Here is a 22,017-nt window from a genome sequence, read left to right as displayed (position 1 = left end):
CTCCCAGCGTGCCCCGCGCGCCCCGCACGGGCCGTCTCGCCGCGCCCCCGCCGCGGTGTCCGCCGGGAGTTGTAGTTCCCGCGCCGCTCCGCCGCGGCAGGCGCAGCGCCGGGAGGCCGCTGTCTCCCCGGGCGGCCCCGGGATGGCGGGGGCGGCTCCGTGAGGGGTGAGCGAAGGGCGGGGGGCGGCGGGACGGACCCTCCGCGGTGCTGGCTCGGGTTCGCATGTGTCCTGTGGGGTCGGGGTGTGTAGGGGCTCCTACTTGGCTGTGAATCTTCCGTGGGTGAAGCGTTCCGTCGCTGCTGCAGGATTTAAGGGGGGAAAAAATAATCTGGGTTTGTTTTGGTTTGTTTTTTTCGCCCGGCAGCTTCAAAGTATCGTTTTTAACTGTCCTCATGTGTGTTTGCAGCTCCTTAAAAATGACCTCCGGGAATTCCTCGCCGTCGTTCTTCCCTGTGGGTTTCGCCGACTGTCGCTGCCGCTGGTTAAGGTTCTTCCCAGGTAGAAATCCAAAGCAAAAGGGCCTTAATTCCTAATTAATAGAGATAATTCGTTTCATAATTATCACGTTTAGGCTTCATTCATTTCATCTCATCTCCCATTGCGGTTGCATGGGCAGGTTGCGTTGCTTTTCTGCTGTTAATGAAAACAAATCCTGTTATTGGGGAGTTTTGGGGTGTTTCTCCATCACTGCTGACAAACCACCCCCCTCGGACGGTGGGCAAGGGGGGCTCTGAGGGGTCAGGAGTTCGTGTTTCCATTACAGGCATGTCCTGCTGCTCCATGAGGGAACATCGTCCTGGGAATGTGTATTCAGATAACTTCTTACAAGAGTTATCAGTATGAAAGCATTGCCTTTAGATTTAATAATTTAATGATTTTGTGCCCCTTGGGCTTGGGTCTCTATTCCCTGGGACCATCTCCTGATGCTGTTCCATTAATTTTGGTGGAACTCCTACTGATGCTGCCTTCTATTGATGGGAAGAGCCTGTGTTTTCCCAGTGGAATGTGTCTGGTTTGTGTTACCGTTCTTCTTGGAAGCCCTTTTTGCATCTTTAGTATAATGCCAGGGAAGAAGTGTAACTGCATTGACCATTGTCTTTTGGAGGAAAATGAGCAGCTTTCTCATTTAAATAATTTTACCTTCAGGCGCTTTTGGAACTGTAGAGTTTGTTTCATTTCTAATTTAAGCCAAAGGAAGCTTTTATAGGAATTGGCTTTTAAGACAATCAATGGCCTCTACATAAATGACTGTTGTTGATGGATCATGTGGGGGCAGACAGGACCAAACACACACCCTGGAGAAGTTCATCTTACTGGTTTTGCCATCTAGAGCTGATGATATAGGCAGTCTTTCCTTTTCTACCTAAAGAAAAAAGAGGGGAGAAAAGGTAAGAAGTTAAAACCCAGTTTGAAATTGTCTTTTTTGTCCCTCCCCTACACAATCTCGGCTTGACTCAAGACCAATCATAGCAGGGTTGAAAGCCATTTCTTATTTTCACTGACCAAAAAAAATGTAGACTTCCCCCACGTTTGTGAGCTGGCATTGCTTCTTTTTCTGTCAAAAACCAGATTTTTTGTGAAATAATGATTGGAATAATGGGAAAACATGCTAGAGAGGGCTTGGGCAGCAGAGTGAAACAGTGGATCTGTGTAGCACCTTCAGGCTCTGATGATATTGCCACCCTGACATCTTCACCCTCTCTTCAATTACACTGCCAGTGATTGGGTTTTACTTAAACTGGGCTCCCAGTGGAGAGAAGCGACACAGTTTATCTGTGTCCTGCTTTTGATCCCAATTCAGTGGGGAATAACACATAGAAAGGTAAATACAGTTCTAGATTCTCCTTTTAAAGGAAAGAGGTTGTCCCCTGGCCCAAGTTTATTAATTAGATGAGATAATTCACTTTTGCTCACGTCACCCTCTGCTGTTATCAGGACTTCCTGTTGAGGCCAGAGCTCTTAATTTTTCAGTTGTCTGTGCAAGGATTTGGGCTGCCAAATGTCATCCAGAAAACTTTCTGTATCAAGTAATTTAAAGTAAACCACTGACAGAATACACATGGTGAAGGAAGCTGTTAATTAACAGCAAATTTCCTGTTACAGAAAGGGCAGATCTCACCTTAAAAGCAACCAAAATGGGTAATAATATAGGCAGAACATATACTACTTTTATCCCTGTTTCTGAGAAAGCTGGTAAAATGAGACAGAACTCCCTCCATAGTCCACCTGCCCCATTTGAAAGACAAAAAGTGCTTGTTGTATTGTATTCAGCAGAAAAGAACAGCATCTATTCTATTTAGTGAGATGCATCTTCATCTCACTGCTGATTAAAATGGGTGTGCTCGTGTGCCAGCACAGGTTATGTGCTCTACATCAGTTTGCTGTGCAAGGGAGAGCTGTTGGAGAACATTATATTTTATTTAGCTTTGTGTAGTGCTTTTATTGGTGTGTTTTTGGAATTAAATTATTTTATTACTTATTCATGGAATGTGGGATTGCTTCTCAGTGTCTGGTAGTGGAGGATTCTGAGAGTTTATTGCTGTTTCTGGCCATGTTGTGCTTAAGTACCTGAGTGGGGGATGCTGTGCCCATGGATGTGTTTATCTTTGTGTTTTTCCAGCAGCAGAACTGAAAGCCTTACAAGACAGCGATGGCTTTTTCTCTAGGATTTGAATATGGAGGCCACAGGGACAGATGAAGTAGAAAAGATAAAATCAAAGTTTATGTCTGCATGGCACAACATGAAATACAGTAAGTGGAGCAGTGTCTGGTAAGATCCTGTCTCCATTGAAAGGAATGGAATGTTTCTTGTCGACATGAATGGGATCATGATTCAGAAACATAACTAATTAATAATAAAACTGCAATATGGCCTTTGAAACAGTTTTTTCTTTGATACTGTAAACAGCCTGACTAAAAAACTTCATTAGCTTTTCATTTTTCAAATAGATTTGCATAATTTCTTTTTAAATTACTTACTTTGAAAACAGTAAATACATTATGTAAATGATGCTTGATTTGCATAGACTTTTAAACAGGGATAATATGGAATCATCTGCATAAAGTTTATTTTTAAATGTACTTTTCTGGAAAAAATAGGACAGTGTGCGAGATACAAACTCCACTGAAGAATCTACTTCACACCCTTGAGTAATGTCCTTTTCCACAGCTGAACATCAATAATTTATTTATGAACAACCAGATTTTCAAGTGTGCCCTTTACTAATCTGTCCTTGATTATTTTGCTTTCCCTTTAGAACTGAGGTTGCTCAGATTTACCATCAGGTTTCTGATAAATTTTGTTAATTCTCATAACTGAGCCTGGGAGATGTCTGGCAAGATGAAAAGATACTTTGTTTTCTACTTTCTTTAAGGCTACCACGTGGTTGAAGGGGAATAGTAGCCATTGCACCCTATATGTAATTTTTTATGAGACCAAAACCCCGTTTCAATACTTTTTTGTTTTATTCCTCTTTCAGAGGTTTACCTTTGGCTTAACTAGATGCTATCAGCAATTGCTTTTTGGAATACTTCAGTCACAAATTTGTATTTGTTTTGCATCTATTTTAGGTTGGGTGTTGAAAACAAAAACTTACTTCAGCAGAAACTCTCCAGTCTTTCTGCTGGGAAAATGTTACCACTTCAAAACTGAGGGTGAGTACAGAGCACTTCCCTTATTCTAGTCTTACTCAACAGGAGGTCTGTGGATGATTTTTTAATCTTCTAGAAAGACTGTCACTAGCAATGACCAAATTCAAAATGTAAATATGAAAAGCTTAGAAAATACTCATGGAAATGTCCACCACTAATGCCACCCATCCTGATTTATTCAGATTTTGCACTGAAACCTTGTTCTTTCTGTGAATATTAGTGTTGTAATTTGCACTTTACTTCATTTACCTTCAATTTGAGATTTTTTTTCTAAAAACCTCCTAGTTGAAATGGGGACAATACCTGTACCAGGAGTCACTACACCAACATCTTCATTATCATTTTCCAGTGTATGGTTTTCTGAGTCTCTCTCTCTCTATTTGACCATTTACGGTTGGGTGAATTAAGCAGTTACTTGCAGGTCAGTGATTCCACTGGCATGGTGATGTCTGCATTGCTCTTCTTTTATTTTTCCTTTTTTTTTTCATCTGGCCCATTTCTGTTACATTTGCTTTCCAGTTTTCCTTTCTTGTATTTGAAGTGATTGTCACTTTTTGTAAATTTGCCCTGTTTTCTAATTGAATATTGTATATCTGTTACTTGCTTTCTAATAGAAGTGCCATACCAAGTTATAACTTAAACTGTGCTTTGCCTTCCAGAATCTGGTGAGCTCTCTACAGATGGGGCCAATTTTGATAAAATCAACACAGAGATTTCAGGAAATGTTGAGGAGTTCCGTAAAGATTTTATTTCCAGAATCTGGCTGACATACAGAGAGGAATTCCCTCAGATAAAGGGGTCTGCATTAACCACAGACTGTGGCTGGGGCTGCACACTGAGAACTGGGCAGATGCTGCTGGCTCAGGGCCTTATGCTTCATTTTCTTGGGAGAGGTGAGTTATGGGGGAAGATCTGTGTGTGGGATCAGCACGGGTGTTCTGTGACAGCACCATGGCCTCCGTTTATCCCAAACCTGAAGTGCAAGCTGGTTTTGCTTCTGGAATCCTCATTGCTGTTGGAATTGTCCCGTTGCATCAGTGATAGAGCTTGTCCTACCCTTCTATTCTGAAAAAGGGAGAACCAAAGGAAGCTTCTGTGGTATTTCCAGTATCCAACTGTGAAGTAAAATATCGCAAAAACTTTGTGATCCTCTGCCTGGGTATTCTCCTTATCCCTGTACATGTCCAGTTCCCTTGAAACTCAGTCATTTCTTGAACTCAGGGTGTGGGAATGAGTTGCAGAGACCATAGCTGTGGGCTATGGCAAAAGTGAACAGTTTCTTTTATCATCTTCTATCAGTTTTAAAGCTGTACGTTATTGAATTTCTCCTAGTATTAATATATTGAGTTCCTGGAAGGATTCTAATCTAACTTCAATACATCATTCTCTGTGTGGAAATTGTCACTATGTCATTTCCTCCCTTCCCCCCCCTGTACTTAGAGAGGAACTTCCCATTTTTCCTTGCCATTGTCTATCCAAAACACTCCCTCAGTCCCAGCCAGATGAAGCAGCTTCAGGAGTCATGGGACACTTTCTGCTGTCACAGGCTGAGTGTGCAGGTCGTCTCTGTTCTTCCAGGATGAGCCATGTCCTGCAGAGAGGTATTTTAGGTTCTCATAGTTTCTTTCCATCCTCTTCCCAATTCCTTTCATAATCTCCCACGTTGCCCCTTTCAAACACTCAGCCATGTCCTCTGTCCCCACTGGTTGTTGTCAGAACGATCCAGGACGTGGGGCCTGAACCACCCGTGCGTGTGTGAGAGAGAACACAGTGTATTGTTTGCTCAGCCCTTTGTGGGATCCCGGGAATACTTCAGCAGAAGATGGTTCTGAAAGCCTGTTTTGATAATACTTTGCACTTACTGTGCAAATATGATGTAAGCTGTGAACATGATCCCAACCCAGCTGCACCACAAAGTCCCCATTCTCAGCAGTGTCGGGGCACAACTGTTGGGTTGTCTTCTTGAATGTTCCTTTGGCTGGAGATATTTAAGTCACAAAACATTTATTATCCCTTGCAACTGACTGCAGATAGCAAAATGTATGTAAATACTTCTGCTGAGAACACAAATCCCTTAAATATCACTTTTGTTATACATGCTCTTTGAAAAAATTCAGAACCTGGTCAGAAGACTCCCTGTGAGCAGGGGTGTGTAATGGCTCGTTCTGAAGTAACCCCAAACAAAATAGCCCCAGGTTTCTATCTTTAAAATCCATGGTTCCAAAGAATTCCTTGCACTGTCCCCCATGCATCCTAATTTGGAAAGTGATGGGGTGATTCCAGAGTGCAAGTGATTCTGTGGCAATCCAGTGCACAGGAAAACGGAGTATGGATGGTCTTTCTGGACTACTTTGCTCCTCACCTGGTCTTCTGACAGCTGGTGAATTATCTTTTGAAAAGCTTTTTATGAGGTCTGGGCAGCTCTGGAAACATATTTAAGTGTTTACACAAAGTTTTTCATGGCTGTTTGCTCTTTTCCCAGAGTTATTTTCATTCTGGTTTAATGATGCTGTTTCTCTTACAAAGCAAAACTTGCCTGCAGTTTTTAGCCGAGATACTTAGACTTCCACTGCCATGTGGAATGTTCCAGATATTGCTGAATGATGTTGTAAAGGAGGTTTTCTTTTAAATATTAAGGCACTGGTAGGTTTTACTTTGAAATGCCTGTGCTTAAGGCACTGACTGAAAGATGAAGTTGACAGTGCAGGAACATCCTGTGAGGATGTTACACTGAGCTACACGTGCCTGGGTATGTGTTACAAGTAGTTGTTTGAACTTGTGAGAGAGAATTCCAGGGATCTGACTGTTCCCTAGATCTCCTGAACCCCATTTTGCTATGGGAGGAATGCTGTGTAGGATGCATCCTTAGAGAAACCTTCAGCTAAAAATGCAGGCTCTAGATACTGTGCTGAATAGCATTTAAACAAGTTTGTCTTGTAATCCAAAATCACAAATTTAGTGAACGAAGAAATCCTGCCTATTTTCCTTCTGATCTGCTTGGACATTTTGCCAGGAAGAAGTGTTTGTTTTTACATCAATGATTTCTCAGGTTTGCTTGTTTTTCTTTTTTAATAACTGACAAACCAGAAGAATTAAAACCAGCTTTTGAAACTTCTTTTTTGACGTGGATAAAAGGTTGGAAGGGGCTGCCCAGGGAGGTGGTGGAGTCACTGTCCCTGGAGGTGTTTAAGAAGAGACTGGATGTGGCACTTGGTGCCATGGTCTAGTAGACAAGGTGGTGTCAGGTCAAAGGTTGGGCTTGATGATCTCAGAGCTCTTCGCCAACCTAGTTGATTCTGTGATTCTCTTTTTGAATAGTACTGAATAGCTAATGTTCATATTTTTAATATGTAAGAGAGTTCTGACCTGTGTCTTGTAATCAAGTATCTCTTGTTTATTCAGCTGACTGGGATGGTGGAGTATCAGATAACAAAAACTCCTAACAACAACTGGGTTATTATATTTCACCTGTCATTCAGCAGAAAATAAAAGGAAACCAGAATTACTGAAACTACTCTGCTGGAATTCTTTGTTTACGTTTCAACAGCAACATTTGCAGCTCAGAGGGTAAAATACATAGTATTGCTTTAAAGAGCGTGGAGAACAAAGGGAAGTGCTTTGCTTAATATAGCAGAAAGTTAATATTAAGCCTGATTAACCTTGCTTTCCTTGCTGCAGCCTGGGTGTGGCCGGAGGCGCTGGACATGGACTCGGACTCGGAGTCCTGGACGTCCCACACGGTGCGGAAGCTCACGGCGTCCTTCGAGGCGTCGCTCACGGCAGAGAGGGACCCCAAGATCCTGCCACAGGCACAGCCCCAGCGGGGCACAAGGAGGAGCTGGGATGTCAACGAGAGGAGAAACGAAGCTTATCACAGAAAAATAATCTCTTGGTTTGGTGACTCCCCACCGGCAGCTTTTGGCCTGCACCAGTTGATAGAATATGGGAAGAAGTCCGGGAAAATGGCGGGGGATTGGTACGGCCCGGCCGTCGTCGCTCACATTTTGAGGTAAAAAAATACCTTTATTCTTTGTTACGTCACAGAGAAGCATTTCAGGCTGTCCTGAGATTACTTCAGCCTAGTTGAGCATCAAACTGGTCATTATTGGCTTTGTAAAATGCCCATATTAGAAACAATTCCAGAGATTTTCCAGAGGCAGGTAGGGAAATAGCATTCAGTCCCTGCACCTACTGCTGAGCTTTTATCAATCTTATTTCAGGAAAAAAGGCAACATTCCTGTTTTCCTGTACAATCCCAAGTATCTCTCACAAACCTTTTCAGTAGAGCTGCATTTAATGAAATGTTCTAAAAACTAACCACTCTTTCAACCTTGGAACATGCATAACATTAGAGGGTCTTTTTTTTTTATACTGTAACCTGGGGGCTGTAATGTACTGATAGTGTAATGAAATGTCAGAGCTAAAATTGATGTTTTCAGCATTTCTTTGCACACATCAAATTCTTGTGAAACTGTAAATGTATGGGACTATTAATATTGTAATTATATCCCAGTAAAAGTAAAGGGTCTGTGACATTCAGCGTGGATAAAAAAAAAGTCGAAAGTCAAATTTCTCTATACTGTGTGCCTCGATGTGCCATTTCTTTGAATATTTTGGGGGTTTTTTATAGTCTTATATTCTTATTTTCTTAGTGGGTTCCAGTTTACCCATAAACTGAACCACTACTAAGTCATTTAAGCAGCAGAAGTCAAAGTTCATACGTTTATATGTGCATACTTATATATATATATATATAAAGAGAAAAATTTAATATTTAGTGTACAATTATGTTAATTGGAAGTGCAGCTGAACTGACATAATGAGGTGTATATGTGTCATACCTGCAGATTCATACAGGGGTGTAGGAGTTCAGCACTATTAATATGTTTTATTCTGCTTTTTTCTGGTGACGGGAGCTGTCAGAATTCTTTTTGCTTGCTTTAATAATTTACCTATGAAATTCTCTATTTCCCTAATGGGAGCAGGGGGGGATTTGGTGCAGAATTACACTCACCACAACCCCAGTGGTGATTTCCAGCCCTGCAAAGGTTTCCTTTCCTGGATCTTTCTCTCTTACAGCAGCACTAACAATGTACAGCTCCCTCATAACTTGGGAATGACTGTATTAAAAGATTCCTCAAAATATAGTGTGAAATAAAGGGATAGTGACCATTTAATGCAAGTGTATGTTGAAGTCAAAGGCTCATCTTCTATTTTGAACGGGTTCATTTCTTTACAAATGTTGTCCTTGATTGATGGCCATGGTTCTGATTATCAACATATATTTTCTTTTAGCTTTTAGGCCCATTACACTTATTCTCCTGAGGAGAGCCTAATATTGTAATTCTATTTTTCAAAGTTTTGGTGAAACCCTACAGCTTTTTGTGTCTAGTCTTTATTTCCATAGACACCAGGTACTAATTTGTGGCTGGTTACATGAAGTGAGGTCAAAGAAAGAGATGAAAATAATATTTTTGTCAACAAACTTAGCCTTTATCATCAATATACATGACAAAAGATTGCTATAAACAGAAAGAAATGAGGTAGTGAATAGGAATTCCATTCTAAGTTAATGTGGGATTGGGGGCTTTTTTTTGTGGTTTTCATTGTTTCATTGTCATCTTTGCTTGGGTAAAACATGTTGCCATGTACACTGGAACTTGGTATCCAGTGTTTAAAAACAAATAAAAACCCCCACCCTCCACCTGTATTTATCAGGAAGGGGAGGTATCTTGAATTAAACAAAACAACACCCCCCTCCAAAAAAAAACAAACCAAAAAACCCTTTACCAAACAATTAAACCCAACCTCTTTCTAAAAAAAAGATGTTATGTTTATTTGCTGTTTATTTTTTTAAATGAGAGATTAATTAAATAGTTTGTGTTTCCACTTAGAAAAGCTGTTGAAGAAGCAAAAGACCCTGAGCTGCAAGGAGTAACAGTCTATGTTGCTCAGGACTGTACAGGTAAATGTTGTGATTTTGTGGATTTTTGCAAACATTTTAGATGCTTTTTGTGCCTTTCAGTAAGTACTTAACAATAGAACTCTAAAGGAAAATTAAAACTAAAAGATGGGTCCACAAAATTGAGATTATGTAGACAAAGGGGTTCTTGATATATGGAGATTCTCTTTGTATCTTCCTTGTTTGGTATCTTACAGTCTCAAATCCAAGCACAATGTGTTCCTTCAGGAGCCAAGTTCAGCTGCCACAAGTTTGGTTATGTCAGAACTGAGCCCAGGATAGGGCAGACAGGACTCACATCCCTGGGGAATGTCTGTTTGAACATACACTGTTCAATCAAACCAGTCTCACGTGACTTTCAAAGACAGTGAAACTTAAAATTCTATTAATTTTTCCCTTTTTTGTCCTGGGATGATTTTTCCATCTCTCTCAGTTTTTGAGGAATAAGCAATAACACAGCATTAAGTTTTTACCCTCATTTTCAATGACTGTGTTGTGTTAACTTTAGGCAGTGAACTTGAGTATTGATTAAAATCAGTTATTACCTTTTTTCCTATAACGTGCAGATGTTTCTGTTAGTTGTAGGCTTTCAAGTTTTAATTATTCCTTTTAGAGGTTTATATGCAGTGAATAAGTATTTATTGCCTTCCTCCTAACCTACCCTTCTGCATTTCCTTGGCAATGTAACTTAGCAGCAGCAATGACCATTCTACAAAATACTCCTGAAAATGAGGAGATATAACACTGGTTTTGATCAAACTCAGCCAGGGTTGTGTTTCAGGAGCACAGGAAGATTTGGAAGGGCTGCAGTTTTATTTTGTCAGACTTTGTGACACCTTGTTGTAGGTGTGTCTCTAAAACTGGAGGTTGTATTTGAAATTTGAGTATTTTCATGTGTCTCCTTTCAGTCTACAGCTCCGATGTCATTGACAGACAATGTTCTTTCATGGATTCTGGAAAAGCAGGCACAAAAGCTGTAATTATATTAGTTCCTGTGAGACTCGGTGGAGAGAGAACAAACACAGACTACTTGGAGTTTGTAAAGGTATGAAATGAGAGTTCAATCATTTTTCAAAGAGTAGCACAAGGGGATATGAAAAGCAGCTCCACGATGGTAATTCTCCCCATTAAACGTGTGGTGGGGATTTTACAGTTGAAGGTTGTAAAGTTTGACTTTACAGATTTTAAATTTCCCTATTACAAGATCAGACATAATTGCAGAGCACATGATGTCCCTTGGTAAAGCAGTGATAACTGTCCTGCTCCTGCAGCACTGCCTGGAAAGACATTAATGCAGTGGCTCAAATTACAAATGGTAATTTAATATAGCACGACTCTAATAGCATATGTAACTAAGGATCAGGCAGTGTTTTAAAATATAAATATACTCAAGCCCTTAGTCTGCTTCTTATTTTCTTAAATATCAAATGGTTTAGTTGTTGCTTGTCTGTTCTTCACGTTTTCTTGTGTCTTTTTCTTCCCCTGAAGAGAGGGGTTGGAGTTACGTGATATCTCTAGTCACTGTTCAAGTATTTTCTCACTATCTCGATGAATGTTTGAGGGCAGCAATCCAGGAGTAGCGAACAGTTACCACAAATAAAAATGAACCGGAAACAAGTAAAACTGAAGGAGAAAGCAGAGGGGAGGAAGGTCTGGGCTGTCCTTTCTTTTCCAACAGGGGTTCTGCTGACACCTGAGGATGTGCTGCAGTCCTGCCTCTTGTTTCTCTAGGGGAAGATCTTGTTCTCTTAGCCCTGCTGCTTTTATTTCATTTTCTATAGTGCTTTTTATCTGTCTTTAAATTCTTGTTTTCATTTTTAAAATGCCACAATGCGGTAGCAAGAGTGAAAGCTGAGTCTGTAACATTATTTTTTTGTGACTGTCTCTTCACTGTAAAATTTCAGGAAAACATTTGGTTTTTACTGGCATAGGAAGACAGACGAGCGGAGCCTTTTAAGTGATGAACTTAAATTGTTATTCTTTCCTGATTATTTTCCTTGTATTTTCAGGCAGTTGGTTTTGGAAAAGATTTAGTTTTAGCCAGTACAGCTGGTTCACTGTGTGATTCCTGCTGTCACTTCCCAGGCCTCTTCCTGCCCTTTGCAAGCTGATGGAGGCTGTGATAAGAGGGCTTTCAATTGCATGAATTAGTCACTCCAGTCTCTGCCTTGACTGGTCACAAGAAGTGACTGAATTTCTTGGAGTCTGAATTTAAGTTAAAAATGCAGATTTTAGAATGTAGCATGAGAGGTAATTTCTACAAAGGATTTTATATTTATGGATGAAAATTGATAAATTTTTTATAATTCACTTTTACAAGAAGCTTCCCATAGATGAAGCAGTTATCCATTACTCTGGCTGGCTTTGCTCCTCTCTGTTCCACTGGCAAAGGATGTGCCTCCTTGGCTGTTCAAGCCTTTGCCTCTGATCTGCCTGAATGTTCTGTCATTCTCAGCCCTCAAGGAGCATTTTCTAAGAAAACCTTCTCATTCGTATTTTAAATAAATTTTCTAAGAAAGCTTCTCATTTGTATTTTAAATAAGCATCACTTTTTTAACCCATATAAACCATCCTGAATTTGACTCTGTAGCATCTCAGATGAGGTTTTTAAGTGACTTGATCATTGTCTAAGCAGGGCAAATTTCATCTTGAGAAGCTTTGGTGTTCATAATACAAAAATAACAATCTTTTTGTTGAGAGAAATGTTCCCCACTTAGACAATGATAATGTGATGGTTTTGCTTTGAATGGTTGATCTCTTAGAGGAGAGGATTGAGGTGTGTCTGCCAGTTAATGAAGATCTCCTGTGCCTCAGCTGACAGTCCTCTGGATTGTGTTCCCGGTTCGGGCCAGCATCCGAGTTTTTGGCCCCAACACTTGCCAGTGCCACAAGAAACCAACCCACTGTGATTTATGGACATTGAAAGGCTGTCCAGTTTTCAGAGTATTTAATAGTTGTGGGCTTCACTGGCATGGGGACAGTTGGGCTCAGCTTTCCTAAGTGCTCAGTGTTGGCGAAACGCAGCTCCTGCTGGAGTTAGTAGGATAACTGATGGAAGAATGTGGGGTAACTGATGGAGAACTGTGCTAAGCCAAGACTGAAGAGTCACAACAATTCTGATGAACCTCATGAAAGTGAGAAGAGTAGGATTATTTGAAGGGAGAGGGAGGAAAGTCCTCTGTCCCTTCATCCATTCCTTGTGATAGAAAAACGACCAGGGGTGTTTTCCTTGGATTCTGTTGCCCGTGCCTGCATCCAGAGCTTGTGGGGATAGAGGAATTTTGGTCAGTTAAACTGTAGAAATGTTCTCAGCTTGGCAAAACTGTTGTCTACAGGTAAATCCTTCTCCCCAGCACTAGCAAGTATATCCATAAAACCAGCATTTTATTAAGTAATAAGTCTGCTCAGTTGATCCCAACCCCTTTCAGCCTGGATGAGCAGAAATACTGTAGCCCATGGTTGAGACCCCAGCCCTTTCGGTCCTTAGTGGCTCCTGGTTTTGCCATGGGTGGAGGAGTCTATTCCTTTCTTTTCATCTCCAGACTAAAACAATTCCTGTATTTCACCCCTTTAAATTAGGTGTATTTGTATTGTCCCTTTCCCAAAGGTGCTACTACAGATGGTTCTGGTTCCTCTGCCCTCACAGGCAACATCCAGAGAGATTTATGGGGCCTGTCTGTTGTGTGTTTGTCTCTCCTCCTCGGATTTTGAGCGGCTGTTTTTAGAGCTGGATCTTGTAATTAGTCTTGCTCCAACTGGCATTTGATGTAGAAGTTGATACTCAGGCCAGACTTGTCCATTTGAATGCAAAAAGAAGAGTCCCCAGGGCCCCAGAATGTAAATGTTTATGAAAGCTGTAAATCTCAATACTTGGGTATATTTTGACTAAGCAAGTTGTGCTCAATTTGTACGACATTATGTTTTATCTCCTCCCCCAAAATAATACTGCCTATTCTCTCAATGTGTGGGCATCTCATGGAAAGGGAGAGCTTTCTCTGGAATATCTGGTATGTGTTTTCACTTTGGTCAAGCCCTAGAAAGTCATGGAGTCAGTCTTTAAAAAAAAAAGAAAATGAATTATTTGCCTAAAACAAGTAAAGAGCAAATATTTCAGTTTAATACTTACTCTGTTTAACACTGTCCTAATGATTTAATCTTCTTCTTGTAGGGAATTTTGAGCCTGGAGTACTGTGTTGGAATTATTGGTGGCAGACCCAAGCAGTCGTATTACTTTGCTGGATTCCAAGGTTAGTGTTTTAATGTGTTATGTCTCTTCAATAGTTTTTTCTCTGAGTTAGGAAGTTAATATCAAACCAGTGGGAAATAGCATGATTAAAATAGCAAAATGAGTACCTTATTAATTCATCACATCTCCCCAAGTCCAGCCATTTGTCATTTACCCCACAGAGTAATTGGATTCTCTAAAATGTACATTTAATTTCCGTTGTTGCATAAACAAGGCATAATTTATCTGTTTCACCAAACTTGAGGAGCGTTTGCTGTTCCTACCTGGCAGTTCTTATTTACCTATTTGCTCTTCCCTGCTTTAAGTGGTGTTAGTTGATGCCTAAATGACAAGCAATATATTCTCCCTGTCAGGATGAAGCAGCGCGATACATTTTTCATACGCAAACTCCAGAATATAATTGTGTGTTTGTAAAAGTAATTTTATCACCAAAAATTAAATGACAGTTTCATCACTTTATAAAAATTCTGCTTATACAAGCATATTTGATTATGCAAAAGTTAATCTGTCCTGCAAAAACCAATGCTTCAGTCAATGAGTATCAGCCTGGCAAGCAGTTACTTGCTGGCTTTTTTTCCAGCTGTTCTGCATAGAAATTGGATTGTAAGCAGTGTAATAATAAGGTGTTTTTTGAATTACTTGTCTTCTGTTTTGTCCTTGTAGATGACAGTTTGATTTACATGGATCCTCATTACTGCCAATCTTTTGTAGATGTCAGCATAAAGGATTTCCCTCTTGAGGTACTGTGGATATAGACCTGGCACTGTTTTCTTCCCATATGAATCAAACACTAATTATTTAGAGATGTTCTAGCTAGCTGCAGCTTTATGGTTTTACAGTTACATGTTATTTATCAGTGTCCTGCCCTTCTTTATAGGCCTATAATCAACAAAAATGACCAGAGGTTAAATCTCAGTATGGGGTTTTAATTTTTACTTCATTAATCTTCATCTGTTTTCTTTTTAGTGATCAGAGAATCTCAAAAATAGATGATCACTTCACTTAAGTAATTTTACATCATATTCATAGATCTTAAGCCTATTTAAATTTGGAGTTGGTTAGTTTGTCTTTTTGGTCATTTTATTTATTTTATTTTTTTTTCAATTCAAATTGCAATCAGCATCATGGAGAGAATCACTGTGGTATTCAATAGTAGGAACCTGGAAATAGAGCTAAAGGAGGTTATTAGAGAACTCAATTTACAAGTACCCTGGGAAAACATTATCAGTTACAAGTGAGTGTTCAATAGCCCCAGTACTCACAGCAGAAATCCTCAGTGCCATCCACACAAACCCTCCTTGGTCTGGTGTCCAACTTCCACAGGAAATTCCAGCAGCTCTGGATTCAGTGTAGGAGCAGTCTGTGCTCAGACAGCAGCTCCAGAGCAGAGCTGGATCTGGATATCAGTAGTTGCTCCTCAAGCCATCATGTTCTGGGAAGTGAAATAACTCCTAAATGGGGAAACACAGCTTCAGAAATAACACAGTGCATTAAATAAGGAAGAGGAATATGCACGATCGTAATACCTTAATACCTTAAACACAATACCATCAAATAGTATTTTGGAAAGGTACTTTTATCTATATATCCATCTATCTATAGATAGATATCTGAAAGGACTTACACAGGGCTAATTCAAGTCCTAGGGCTGACTTAAAGCAAACACTACTTATGCTTAACAAAATGCTTTAATTAGCATGTTGCATAGTATAGAAGTGTAAGATTCTCTAGAAAATGAGAATGTTCTGAATTAAGCAAATGAACACAGCAGCAAAATGTATTAGGAAATATCCTGGCCAGAAAGTTTGGTTGTATTTAGAGCTGCTGTTAGATTTACCCTGCTGAGGTGTTTGGAGGAAGAGCTGGTGAGTCCCAGCTCTACCTGTTTCCCTGTGGCAGCAGCCAGAGATGATAACCCAGATCCTTGGCCCTTTATGCTAATAACTGTTTTACTACAGTGCCTCTCTGAAGGTTTTACAGTTTAATTGGGAAACCAGACAAAAGGTGGGAATAGCACAAAAGCAGCAGAGCTGAAGTGACTTCCTTAAGGTCACACCGTAGCTCAGTGGCCAAGCTACAAAAAATACACATCTTTTTGGTCTCTGTTGCCATGACTCATCCTCCAGATTGTGCTGCAGACGGGCATTAATATGAACTTCCAAATAATAATAAGGTTTTAAACTGTATTTTGAAGGTATGTGAGCTGCCAACTGGGCTTGGTCGCATCCTAATGCTTCCTGCAGACGGGAAATAGATTGCAATTTAATGCTTGGTGCATTTAATAGTATTATATCTTTGTCCAGAAATGTCAAAAGTAAACAGAAATTGCTTTCTTAGTGTGGATAGTTGCTTGTTAGATTTATCTGTAGGGAGTATTTTCAAAATTGACAAATTGTCCAGAATAAGTTGGAAATCAATCCACTCTGTATTGGCTTCCAGCATCCATTTGTTTGGAGGAGTGGGGAAAAAAAAGCCTCCCCAGTTCTCTTTGTTGTGCAGTGATTTGTGTAGCATTAAACCTCCTGCCTTGACAGTGCAGCCTGACTGTAGGGACAGGGCTGCTGCTGGAATGGGATGTTTGAGGCAAGGTTTGATTTATGCATTTGATGACTCAGGAATTAATATTAAAAATACAATTTAGATACAGAAAATTTGAACAATGGGGAGAAAAAACAGTGGCTAAAATCAGTGTTGTACAAATTGTACCAATTATCTTTGCATGTATTTTTTTAGCAGAGGTTTAGCAGAAATATCTTTTCGGTTTGTAAGCACAAGGAAAAAGGAATATACTTTGTTCTGTAAAGCTGTTACAGATACACTCAGATTCAGTAACCAGTGCTGTCTTCTCTGGGGTGACTCTTTTGGTGGGCATAAAAAGGGATCAAACGGGTTTCTAACACACAGACTGTGATGCTGGTGCTGTATCCCAATCAGATTGTAGCAGTTGTTAGTTCTCCTTTAGGGAGGGAACCCAGCAGTGTTGGTCAGAGCTCCCTGCCTCGCTCTGTCCCACTTGTTCAGACCTATCCTGGTCCTGTGCCATCCAGCTCTGCCAGAGCAGCCCTGAGCACGCACAGCTTCCCTGGGAATGGGAAAGGGAACAGCACAGAGCCTTCCCTGGAGAATATTGGTCACTGGGGGAAGTTCCTGGAACCCAGACTCAGCGTTTGAGCCCGGCAGGATCCGTGTGTTGTGGAGAAGCTGGATCAGGGGATTCGGTGGAGGAAGGATGGTGGGATGAGAGGCAGAATAAAGGGGACTGGTTACCTCTGAGAGCAGGTGATGAAATAATTTCAGTCACTGGACAATGAGCTTCACCAAAACTACAGCTCCTGTAATAAACACCCACAGAATCAGGGTAGATAGGATAGACTGATTTTTTTTTTATCTGATAAACTGAATGAGGAGCAGAATGGGGAAGGGAGTTTTGTGTCTGTTTGTTTTTTCTTACAGCATGGCTGCTGATAGTTCCCAGCACTGTCAAAGCATCATCTGTCGTGGAAAGAGATTTCACGTTAGGAAAAACCCATTTGTAAAGCAGGGCATGTTGTTTGGCTTTTCCCTACTTGTGGATCATTGTAATATGGTTTTGCTTTTGTGGGTTTTGTGAGTTTCTGAACCCATTTCATTTACTGAAGGAAAATGCATGAGGTTGGTTTATTCCATTATGTCTCTTTTATAGAGGCTGGGGGAGGGAAAGGGGCACTGGGCGGTGGTAGTAAAGCAGTAAGATAGTGCAAAAGCTGTTACAAATTCAATTTGCAGAAGAGCACTCACCTCCTCTGCCTTGGGAATATTCATAAAGTATTGCTGGGAGCAGCAGACCTTTGACAGATTCCAAACTAACCTGATGGTGTGAGCAAGTTTGGGGAATGCAGCGTAAACAGCAGGAGGTTTTATGTGTCTGGGGAAGAGTGGAATTACTTGAATGTTTGGGGGGTGGAAGAAATGACTTCAAAAGTGTGTGCTGGGATTTAATTCAGGTGATGCAGGGAATTGGATGTTAAGCTGTTGGAAAGGGGAAAGTAAATGCATTGGTCTGTGCCATTCTCGACTGTAACCATGTATTTCATGTTTTTTAATCTTGAAACTTGCAGTCATTCCATTGTCCTTCTCCCAAAAAGATGTCATTCAAAAAAATGGATCCGAGCTGCACAATAGGATTTTACTGTAGGACTGTGCAGGACTTTGAGAAGGCTTCTGAAGAAATCACCAAGGTAGGTGTCCGGGTTCCCAAATCACTTCCTCAGCCACGATGGTGTGTGGGGAAGGGAAGAGAATCAGTTTCTCTCTTCTAAGTAGACATAATTCTTTCTGTGATATTTATTGCTGCTTTTATCCAGAAATGTGGATTGTTTTTCATTCCCTCTGATTTTACCACATGTAAAAGCTGGGCAGAGCTGGGGGTTTCCATGGGAGCTGCTGCTGGAACCGCGGCAGGAGGGGCCCACGAGGTGGCACTCGTGAAGTGGGAATGTTCCCGAGCCAGCCCTGCCGAGGAGGGATGCCCCAGCCCGGGAGGGATGTGAGGAGGCAGCCCGTTCCTCGGGAGGGATTGGGTTGGAAATGGCAGTATTTGATCCAGCCCAAATAGTGTATTATTCCTGGTTAGCTCAAGTGCTGTTTCTGATGGCATTTAAGGGCAGTATGGGGATGGTTTGGAAACATAGTTTGAGGTCTGTGGAGCAGGGATCACCCATCAAACCTGTCTGATCCTGGAAAAACACTGGTATAGCTTAATTTAAGTCCAAATGTAATTAACTTTTTTCCTCCTTGATTATTACACTATGTGAGGGATTGAAATGCAGCATCATTTGTTTTCTGAGCTGCGGCAGCAAAAAAATGTGGTGATTTTAAAACTAGTCTGTGAAAAGGATGCAGCAGCAGAAGATGGGCACAATATCAACCACAGCAGTTATCACAGCAGCACAAGGACTTAATGTTTGTACAGCATTTGGAATGTCCCATTAACTGGTCTTAGTACTAGAGCCAAAAAGGCATTTTTTTAAACTTAATAGTGTTTATAATCTTCAGTAGGTATTGAATTATGCTGAAGTTGTTTCTTTGGTTCTTACCCAGAGAGGTAGAAAATAGATTTAAAGAAGTAGAAGTGAATAATTTCTTGGGATTGTTATACAGCTGCATCTGCTCAGGTTCTTAGCACAAATGAGAGGTTTTCCCAGGAACTGGACTGATGGAGGATTCAGTTCAGAATTAATTGTTGTGGCAACAACAGTGACAGTCTAACACTGGAGAACTAAAAATATTCATGTTTATCAATAAACTTCTTTAGTTACCACTGTGATGATTTCTGCACGTTCTTCAGAGTTTCAGGTTCTCTGTGCTCTCTGGTGAGGTGTGCCTTGGTGACAGTTCCAGGAGTCTGAACCTGGTCCCCTCAGCTCTCATTTGGGCGTTTCCCTGCCCAATTCATGTTCTGTACTTAGTGTTTCATCGCCTCCTGTAGCACATGGAGAGACTTCCTGTGGAAAAGGAAGTTTCATGGAAAGCTGAGCACAGACAAGGCAGTGGAACCACAGGTGTGTTTCTACCCTTGTTTGGAGGGACCATCATTGAAGGTGCCTTGGTGGATTGGGCACTGGGATGAAGCTTTGGGATGAGTGTACTCTTCCAAACATTACAGCAGCTAAATTCAATTAAAATAGAGAAGAATAAAGTAAAAAACTTCAGATCACAGTAAAAACGAAGGATTTTGTTCTGATTAATTTTTTTAATTCTTTTTTTAAAAATATCCACTCAATCCTTGACTGCCATTTTATAAATAGTTTTGAAGATCTTTGTAGGAGGTTTTTTACTGTTTTAGATGGGTTATTCTCATGAAATCATGTGCAGTGATTTTTAGTTCCACTCAGGTGTATCTCTAGAGTGATGTAGTTCTGCATGTCACTGCAGCACTGGGCTGTTTTTTTAAAGCAGGTAGGAAAAATTGAAACAAACTAAAAAATAAATCAGTGGACAAAACACCCTGAAAGGCTGAGTTGTCTTTTAGTATTTGGCCAGTTTTTATCCGCTATTAAGGGTGTTTTGCTGGTCTGTTTCAGTATTTAGCATTCACCACCACCTGCTTTCTCCATGCTCAGTTTTCTTCTTTATAAATGTAGATTTTGGGCACCCTGGTTCCCTCAGCCTGTGACTGTCATGAATCTGGTTTGAGCCACATGCTCCTGACTGGCTTATTTACATGGGGGTATGTGTTTGAACTTTGAATAAAAACATTGATTATTGTATGTGCTGATCCTACAATAAAAACACCTCCCCAAGGTGCTTAGTTGCTGCAGAATTCATACCTGTGCTTGAGGAGAGTCTTGTGGCCATTAACTATTTTGTAGAGGGTTTTATCTTCTATCTTTTATCTTTTTTATCTTTATCTTTCTTGCACTGAATCAAACAGCAGGTACAGGTGATCTGTGAGGAACAAAATACAGGGTTAGGCCTGAAGAAGAAATGGAAGTAAATGTTTGTCTAATAGGAGGAGAAGATGTTTAGATGGTGCAATGCTTCTGTTTTAAGCAATGCATTTTTTACTTTGCGGTCATCATCAGAGACATATCACTACTTACTGAATTTCTTAATTTCAATTAACATTTTTTGGGGTTTGTGTTTTACATTGTAGATGCTGAAATCTTCATCCAAGGAGAAATATCCCTTGTTTACTTTTGTCAAGGGTCATTCTAAAGACTATGACTTTGCTTCTAGTCCACTCCATGAAGAAAATGACCTTTTCTCTGAGGATGAAAAGAAGAGATTAAAAAGATTTAGTACAGAGGAGTTTGTCTTGCTTTAAGGACGTTTTCCGTGAGATTATCGGCAGCTGTCCAGGAGAACACTTGCCTTTTAAAAGATAAAAATGTACATGTCCTCCTCCCCCAGAAAGGCAAGCTTGGGTCAAATTGGTCTATTTTCATAAAAATGATAATGTTTTATATGTTAATTGTCTTTAAAATGTCATTTACTAATGTATGTACTGATTAGTTTTGCTCACTCTTTGCTCAGAACGAGGTGTGCTGAGGTGAGCCTGGGCTTCCCCTCTTAAAAACCTTGGCTATTCCCTAAATCCCACCCTGTGGCCCTCATGTCCTTCAGTCCAGGCCAAGTCCTGGTGGGTTTTGGATGCATATCCAGAGGTTTGGAGACCATGTTATTCCTGTTTGTAAGCAGAAGTGGAGTTGTATCCTGTGGGAGGGGTCCAAGTCTCCCCTGGGTTGCCCCAGCAGGAGTTCCTGCTGCCATCCTGAGGCATCCTGCGCAGCTCCATGCAGGAAAGGTGAGGCTGATGGATCGGGAGTCACTGTCAGCTGCAATCCTGACATAATTATATAGGCTGAATTGTGAGTTAAGGTACTATTTAGCAGTATGATTTTCTAATGGTTTCTCATTAAGCTTGCTTTGGAGCCTTAATATGAGGAGAGAAGATAAAGTATTACCTTTCCCCACAATTTTTAAAGGTTATACTATTAATATTAACTGCAACCAATCAAAGAAGCTCCAGACAATTATTAGAGGAGAGCAGTGTTTGTTTCCTGTTTCAACTACCATAATGGTGAGGCTTCTCCTACTAGTGCAGCTTTTAAATCAAAGCAAAGGGGGGTGGATGTGAGAAATTCTGGGCTGTGATTATGATTTTTTTGTTTTGATACGTGTTGTTACTGTACAAATGATTACTTGATGGTGTGTGTTCTCAGATTGCAAACAAATGTACAGAAATAGTTTAATGTTTTAACAAAGTAAATGCAATATTTAAGAGACATATTAACGCTGCTTAGGAAATAAAAAAGGTGTGGAAACATGAAGTGCATGTGCCTTTTATATTAATATTAGATCCTCTAAGAGGGAGTATAATCCTGCATCTAAAACAATATTGTAAGGTGTGAATACTCTGTTTATTTGCAATAAAGGCAGATTTTATTGTTGTGTTGTAAACCAGATGTTACGTGTTCTAAGTGCTGTTCAGGCACAGAGGCACAAGTGTTGCTGATTCAAATAATAAGCATCACATGTGTTCATTAAAGCACCTTGTATGATTTCAGGCAGAACTAAATCAGGTCTGTATCTGTGTGTGCATTAACAGTGTTAATTAATACTCCAAAAAGCCAAGATGAGATTGTGTTCACTTGTTTTCAAGTTTAAAAAAACC

The 22,017-nt window shown here is 40.4% G+C and overlaps 1 protein-coding gene across 3 annotated transcripts; it reads left to right on the top strand.

The window, feature by feature from the left end:
* Positions 1-27: 27 nt before the first annotated feature.
* ATG4C (autophagy related 4C cysteine peptidase) lies at positions 28-21,673 on the top strand. 3 transcript variants are annotated; one of them, XM_064664999.1, is made up of 12 exons: positions 28-166; positions 410-501; positions 2,627-2,754; positions 3,574-3,657; positions 4,314-4,547; positions 7,333-7,663; positions 9,549-9,619; positions 10,525-10,661; positions 13,785-13,863; positions 14,526-14,602; positions 17,960-18,079; positions 20,497-21,673. In XM_064664999.1, exons 3-12 carry the CDS (start codon positions 2,679-2,681, stop codon positions 20,665-20,667), a joined length of 1,380 nt encoding a protein of 459 aa, XP_064521069.1. In that variant the 5' UTR covers positions 28-166; positions 410-501; positions 2,627-2,678; the 3' UTR covers positions 20,668-21,673. The 3 variants fall into 3 exon arrangements, with proteins under 3 accessions (XP_064521069.1, XP_064521067.1, XP_064521068.1); XM_064664997.1 differs by having other exon boundaries at positions 2,624-2,754; XM_064664998.1 differs by lacking the exons at positions 28-166; positions 410-501 and adding an exon at positions 1,176-1,391 and having other exon boundaries at positions 2,624-2,754.
* The last annotated feature ends 344 nt before the right edge of the window (positions 21,674-22,017 follow it).

Source organism: Pseudopipra pipra, chromosome 9 (assembly GCF_036250125.1).
Source record: "Pseudopipra pipra isolate bDixPip1 chromosome 9, bDixPip1.hap1, whole genome shotgun sequence".
Lineage (NCBI taxonomy): Eukaryota > Metazoa > Chordata > Aves > Passeriformes > Pipridae > Pseudopipra > Pseudopipra pipra.
This window is presented reverse-complemented; position numbering and strand designations above follow the sequence as displayed.

Bases quoted from the DNA above. Each gene is read 5' to 3' on its own strand.
- ATG4C (XM_064664999.1), top strand. From the start codon at position 2,679: ATGGAGGCCACAGGGACAGATGAAGTAGAAAAGATAAAATCAAAGTTT. The intron at 3,658-4,313 runs GTGAGTACAGAG...TTTGCCTTCCAG, and splicing joins TTACCACTTCAAAACTGAGG to AATCTGGTGAGCTCTCTACA. The intron at 13,864-14,525 runs GTTAGTGTTTTA...TTGTCCTTGTAG, and splicing joins TTACTTTGCTGGATTCCAAG to ATGACAGTTTGATTTACATG.